The sequence below is a fragment of the Antrostomus carolinensis genome, unplaced genomic scaffold (genome assembly GCF_000700745.2).
Source record: "Antrostomus carolinensis isolate BGI_N321 unplaced genomic scaffold, ASM70074v2 scaffold15488, whole genome shotgun sequence".
In the NCBI taxonomy this organism is placed as follows: Eukaryota; Metazoa; Chordata; class Aves; order Caprimulgiformes; family Caprimulgidae; genus Antrostomus; species Antrostomus carolinensis.
The window spans coordinates 23,100-29,641 of record NW_010331069.1 but is presented as its reverse complement, the minus strand read 5'-3'; the positions used below and the strand labels follow the sequence as shown (position 1 = coordinate 29,641).

Below are 6,542 nucleotides of genomic sequence, written 5' to 3'. Positions count from 1 at the left end.
TGAGCAATGCACATGTGGGGATCCCTGGTCTGTAAGCTGCTGCAGTGCCCCCTCTGCGAATTTCTGGGTGGAAACACAGTATTTGTCAGAGAATAATGATCTGCTGTCAGGAAATTCCTAGCATGAAAATGCATTTCCTTTTGTCAAAACCAAAAGGTATTACTTTTGAAAACCAGCAGTAAGCTCTTTATTTTCCAGTAAAACATCTGCAGCCCTTTCTGAAGAATGGATCAAGTCCACAAGGGCTGCAGATCTACTTTGGTCAATCACTTTGCTTATGCAGTTTGTTTTTAGATTTTTTAATAGAACCATGTAATATAAAGTGACATACCAAATGAAAGATATTTACAAAACAGTATAAGATAAGCTACTGTGGTATCCTTGGGTATATGTGACATTTTCTAAGGACATACTGTATTAGAGGTAGGTAAAAAAGGGGAGATGATTCTGTAACCTTCAAATATCCCAGGATCCTCCATTCACTAGTTTTACTTCTTTTGCACTATTTTATTTTATATTTTTGCAGACACAGAGGGCTTATAACAACTTTAATGTTTAGTTTTTTGACATATTAAGATCACCCTACCATTATTTAAAGCAGTGCACATCTTCATTTGGTCCAAATAGGCAGATTCTGCCCATAATTTGAGACTGTATGTAAGTACATTTGAAGCCTTTGCTTCTCTCTGTCTGGGCGGACCTAATACCAGTATGTCAACAATGGTTTAATCAAACCTCTTTTAAAGAAGATCAAATCACAGGTTAACACTTTTTCAACAAGCACTGTTTAAATGCTGACGGTCTCTGAGAGAGAAGACATCCCTTAGCTAATTTTCCATGCCCGTCTTTGCACTGGACAGTCCTGGTGTGCCATCCTGTATCGCATGTTCGAGAACAAGAAAGCCACGGCCCCGTAACCCAACGGGGTTGCATCAGCTGTGCAGTTACTTTGCTGCTGCTGCTGCCACTGCTGGTGACAGAGTTAGTAATTTGCCCTTGCTTCTTTGGCACAAAGAAACTGTAGCGGACATCCACTGGTTGAGTTGGATCAGTTGCAAGTATCTGCACAATAAGAACCTCTTTCGTGGCAGAGTGTCCCATCGCGTGCAAGAAATCATCTTTGTGACTCCAGCCGCTGTAGTTCATGACAGTCCCATTGATGTCAATGATTGTTTCTGAAGTGGAGATCATGTATTTTCCATTGACAAGGTACTCACCATTTTTCTTTTTCAGGGCCAGGTAGGCAGTGAACCTGCTCTGGTCCTTAGTCCTGAACTGCCGAACCTTGATATGGGTTGCTCCTTCTGGGATTTTCACTATATCAGTGTAGCCCTTACTGAATAAAGCAGATTAAAAAAAAAAGGAGTATTTAGTAGCTATTGTGAAATAAACCTCAAGTTCTACTGCAAAGCTTAATAAAGTCACTGATAAGACACATCTTCCTTCATTTTAGTTCAGGCCCTGAATCCATCTGGATTGAGGCTCATCTAAGATTAATTTAACCAGGTTCCACTGTTTGTCTATTACATTGTTCTTTATGTTCTTCAACAAATTTCTACTGCGCTTATTTCAAATGGCTTAATCTTTAGCTTGAGCAACAATTTTACGTGAGTCAGATACAAGAGAAATGAAAACAGACAGCTTATATATTTCAGCAAAGGGTGGGAGATATGAATTATGATGCACACTTTGCCTGCCAAGGAAAGATAACGAGATATGCATTGGTTACAGCTGTTTCTTGCTGTCTTTGCTATAATGATGATTAAGGAAAGCACGAGCAGAGTAACAGCTGGGTAGAGGTACCTTGGGAACATTTGAAAATAATCTTGATCACTGAGAAAAAATTTGTTTGCTTTGAAATTCATAAAGCTAAGATTAATTGTCAAGTGTCTAATATGAGGTGCACCCAAATGTTTAATTTGTACTCTCCCAGAGTTCTCTCAGTTGCTACTTATAAAGTATCTTAATTTGGATTTAGAAAGAGATATTTAACTCTTTTACTGAAAGTGACAAGCATTCAAAACCAGCAAGTGTGCTGGAACTTACCACTATCTCAAGTATGTTATTTATTTTAACTTTACTGCTATATAGAAAAAATCTAAATTAGACTATACATAGCTATAAGTTACCAGCTGGACTTTGGAGACATGCATTTTCATTTCTAAACGTGTGACAAAACCATTCTGCAAGTATCTGAAAAGTTTAGTGCTGAAACTTCTAGAAAAAAAGAATGAGAAAATATACTAGAAGTATATAAAAGTGAAGGAGTCTCCCTTGGGATTGTTTAAAGAACAGACTGCTAATTTTGAGAATTTTTGGCTGCACAAGTAGAGACTGCACAGACTACAGATTAAATGCTTGTGCCATTCCTCTGCTATTTCCAGCAGGTTATGGGACAATGACTAAAACGCTATTAATTTAGCATCTCCATAAACCTGAAGGAATATGGTATGAAAAACAGGCTGTGGGGACTCTGCTTTACAGCACTGCAGAAATATTTTTACATAACAGTTGCCAAAACAACTATGTTTAAACATGTTATTAAAGTTACAAAATAATTTGTTAAAAAACTAAAAACAATGCTGGAGAATTCAAGTCATCTGCGCAAAGAATTGTAACACTCCCCATGCACAAAGAAGCACTTGCAGCCTTAATTCTCCTGTTTCCCAAGTTCTGACTATTTGGCATTACAACCTTTTAAAAAAGTTCTTAGGAAACAAGTTTTCCAGAACATTATGTTTTGACTGCTTTAAAAGAAAAAAAGTACAAACAAATGTTGTTATGGCAGTTGTCTGCAATGGGAAATACTAGTTTCTCCTTGTACATTTAATAGTTTCCCAGTACCTTTAACCAACAGGTTGCTACAGTTTGATTTATAATGGACAGCAACACAGAAGCTGCTATTTTTCAGTGGAGAAAAGATAATTTTACTACAGTCACTGCCCTCTCATATGTAAAAACAGTTTACAGACAATTAAAATTTCACTATTCTAATGAGGGTTTTATTTTAAAGTCAATTACTCACATAAAGGAATTGTCTCAAACAATATTTCCAATAAAAAATAAATCCTCGTCACCCCAAAATTTAATCAAAATCAAGTCAGAACATTCTTGTTACTTACAGGTTAACTATTACTTTACAAATGAGACAACTTTTTGAATGCATTGAGGTTGAATTTTACATTTTGACCAGTCTCATTTCTGTTAAAGGAATGGTTTGAGGAATATGATGGTAACTTCATAGGAATAATTATAATAGAATCTCACAATTTCCAAGTACATGTATGCTACAAACCTGGCCTCACTGAAATTCAGAGTACTTTTAACATTTTTGCTGGAGCCTGGATTCCAGTGCAAGGATCACTATTGAATTGCATGAAGTGTATCACTCATTTAGGCATCCCAGACATTTCAGTATTTACAAATTGGAAAAGATTTGGTTTATATAATTACTAATTTGGTTGGAAAGTCATTCTTTTTGGCAGAGGTGTTTTGGCATCCTTAGGTAGGTAATCATTGGTTTATCAGGAAGAAGATTAGTTATGTTTATTTTCAGAATAAATTCACTCTCAAAGCCATTTTTCACTGTATTAATCAGTATGTCAAAATGTATAGAAATAAAAGGTCCTTTCAGGAGTCAGATTTCAACTTCTGGTAGCTTTCAATACACTATGAAAGAACTTGGAAGATATAAACCGAAATCAAGTTTATGCACATTGGAAAAGATGGTTCACTAATGCAATCACAGATGCTAAGTAGAAATCATCAACTGGAAGTTTCTAAAAGGAGATCACTACAGCAGTCCTGTGAGAGCTTGGAATCTATATCAATTCTAATTAAAAATCCTCATTTTTCTATGAATCTTAAGAATTGAAGAGGGAGGGAAACAAGAGTTCAGACAGAGGGCAGACTTACTTGATGTTGTTACCTCAGTACAATGCTTACTGCTGCTCTCAGTGTGGTCAGGGAAAAATGACAGGGACAGTTCCTTTTATTTTAGAATCACAGAAACATAAAATCATAGAATGGTTTGGGTTGGAAGGGATCTTTAAAGGTCATCTAGTCCAACCCCTTGCGGTGAGCAGGGATATCATCAACTACTTGTATTAAATTTTATTATAGTTAAAAGCTGAACTCTTACAGAAGTATGTCTTACAGATAACCACTATAAATATTTTGACTTAAAAAAAAAGCCACCTAGAGATCAATATTATGCCAATGGACATGAAGGGATATAGTAAATGCCATGTTTAAGCCTGTGTTTACTTCTGACACCTCATTTAGTCATCTAAGCTCTCCAGTGTGAAAAGGTATTTTAAGGTATAATCCCTCTCAGCTATTAAGGAAGACTTTTGCAGCTGTGCTCTAATGCTGTCTGTTTCCCTCCACTAACTACACAAGGAATCCATGTCACTAAATCAGGTGGGATGTCCTCATTGTCCTGCAAAGTTAGATGAGATGAAACATGTTCTCAGCGTGTAACTTGCTAACACAGCATCATCTGGGAAACACAAGAGTTTCAGAGACATCCAGATTATTCTGACCCCAACAACTTTCTTATTCACTCCTCTCTTCCCTTTCCTCTCTCCTCTAGAAACCACAAGCCATCTGACAGCACAAGATTAGCAAGTAGCACAAGACAAGATGCTATACCTTATTCTAGGCAGACTTCCTATTAATGGGGTGCTCACCTGTATCACTGGCACTTTGTGTCAGAAATTAACTGGATACAGTGTTTTGCTAGTTGATTATTTGTCAGTTTTGGGGTAACGTTAGAAGGCCAGTTGTAAACACCTGGAAAGTGCAACAAAGCACAGGCAATGTACTTTTTTGCTCAATCTTCATATGAAAGTGTATTTAGAGACAGAAAGAATGCAAGCGCATAGCAGAGTTACTATTTACACAAGATACTTCTACTAATTCTCAAGATCAATACCTCTTTTTGGTAAAGGTTCCCATGACTTTTGTGCAGCTGGAATTGTCCCCTCCGCACACCCCACATTTGTCATACTGGAGCTTTGAACCGATGATGCCATCACAACCAGTTCGGATGCATTTTCCCCGGACGCAGACTGAATTACTGTACGGTCGACATTCAGTACCATCCGTTACCTAGGCAATCAAACGAGCGTTAGTTACAACTGCCATGGAAAAGATTTGCTTTTGTGAATCTAACTGGCAAAATCCAGTGACTTATTTATGCCACCCATGCAGAACAGAGTGCCTATCCTGACAGCCCAGACTGAGTTTCTCTAACATTCCCAGCAAGAAAGCAGATGAAATTTAGCAAAGGGCTGAAAACAGTGACAGGTAACTCCGCTGTAAGACAGTAAAATGATCCTGTCTTTAATGATGAGCTCACAGCTTATTAATAATAATAATAACAACAGTACTTGTAGATAGCCTTGCATTTGAGCTATGTACATCTAAATGTTACCTTCATAGCATTTAGAGGCAGAAAACCGCAAGTATAAGTGTGGGAGACATTTCAGTTTGAATTGCATCTGATTGAATTGCAAAATGACCACAAATCACAGCTATACTAGTTGGCTAATTATTCTATATTAATTGGCTCCATAAGAGCTACTCTGGACTTCCTTAACATATTTCGGGGTAAAACTTATTCTTTTACTGCCTCCTCCAGAAAACCCCAGAATTACAGATGATGCTCCAGGCAGAAACCCCTTTATCCACTACTGAAAAATAAAGATGCCCATATTTTTCATTAATCCACATAATGAGATGTGGAAAAACTTATTTTAGAGGCCAGTTCTGATCCTAATGTATAACCAGTGGATCGAAACATTAAACCTAATCACATAGTTAAATCTTTGAATCATATGATTAACTTCTTTTCCCTTGTAGGGAATGATTTCTAAGATATAGGACACTTCTAAACTGGAGCATGAAATCATGACTAGAGATGCCGTTACCTTCTGAGAAAATACCACATAATAGCCAGTTCCTTTGGCTCGGCAGGTGAGCTTGCAAACATCTCCAGGAAGTACTCCAGCGTACTTGGGGACCCATTCAACAAATGTCTTGACACCCTTTGTGTCAGACTGATAGCCATTCCGTGCTTCACACTGCTCTTGTCGAAAAGATTTAGCTGTAAAATTATTCACATAATTAGTGACTATTTCAGACCACCCTGCAAATATCATTATGCCCATTATTACTCCAATTTCTTTTTTACATAATTTTTAAGTTACATCACCTTACCTCTTTACTTAGAACTGGCCTTCAAATCTTTCAAATGTTTTAGCTTGGAAATCTTATGACATAATAAGCATTAAAGGACTAAAGTTTGCATTATGGTTCATTTTCCAGGACTGAAATTTCTTTTCATTCAAGTGTCCTTTCTGTATGGCGTCAGAGTGGGGATGGGGGAAGAATTATGGTACGAAGTATTAATTACGAATGTCTCGCCTTGGTAAACACATTTTGTAGAAACCACAATGGATCTCTGTTGTTTCCTTTTACAGCAGCTGTTATTTACCGTCTATGAACATAGTGGCTGGAACGTGAAGGCACTTTGTCAG

At 37.3% G+C, this 6,542-nt stretch overlaps 1 protein-coding gene across 1 annotated transcript in view; it reads right to left on the bottom strand.

Moving 5' to 3' along the window:
* Nucleotides 1–762: 762 nt before the first annotated feature.
* The window catches only part of ADAMTS5 (ADAM metallopeptidase with thrombospondin type 1 motif 5), a 28,717-nt gene continuing 22,937 nt past the window's right edge, over nt 763–6,542 (bottom strand). Inside the window, exons 6-8 of the mRNA XM_010173110.1 lie at nt 5,934–6,109; nt 4,937–5,112; nt 763–1,336 (exon numbers count right to left, since the gene is read on the bottom strand). Coding sequence (XP_010171412.1) covers nt 763–1,336; nt 4,937–5,112; nt 5,934–6,109 — 926 coding nt within the window. The remainder of the gene's footprint in view (nt 1,337–4,936; nt 5,113–5,933; nt 6,110–6,542) is intronic.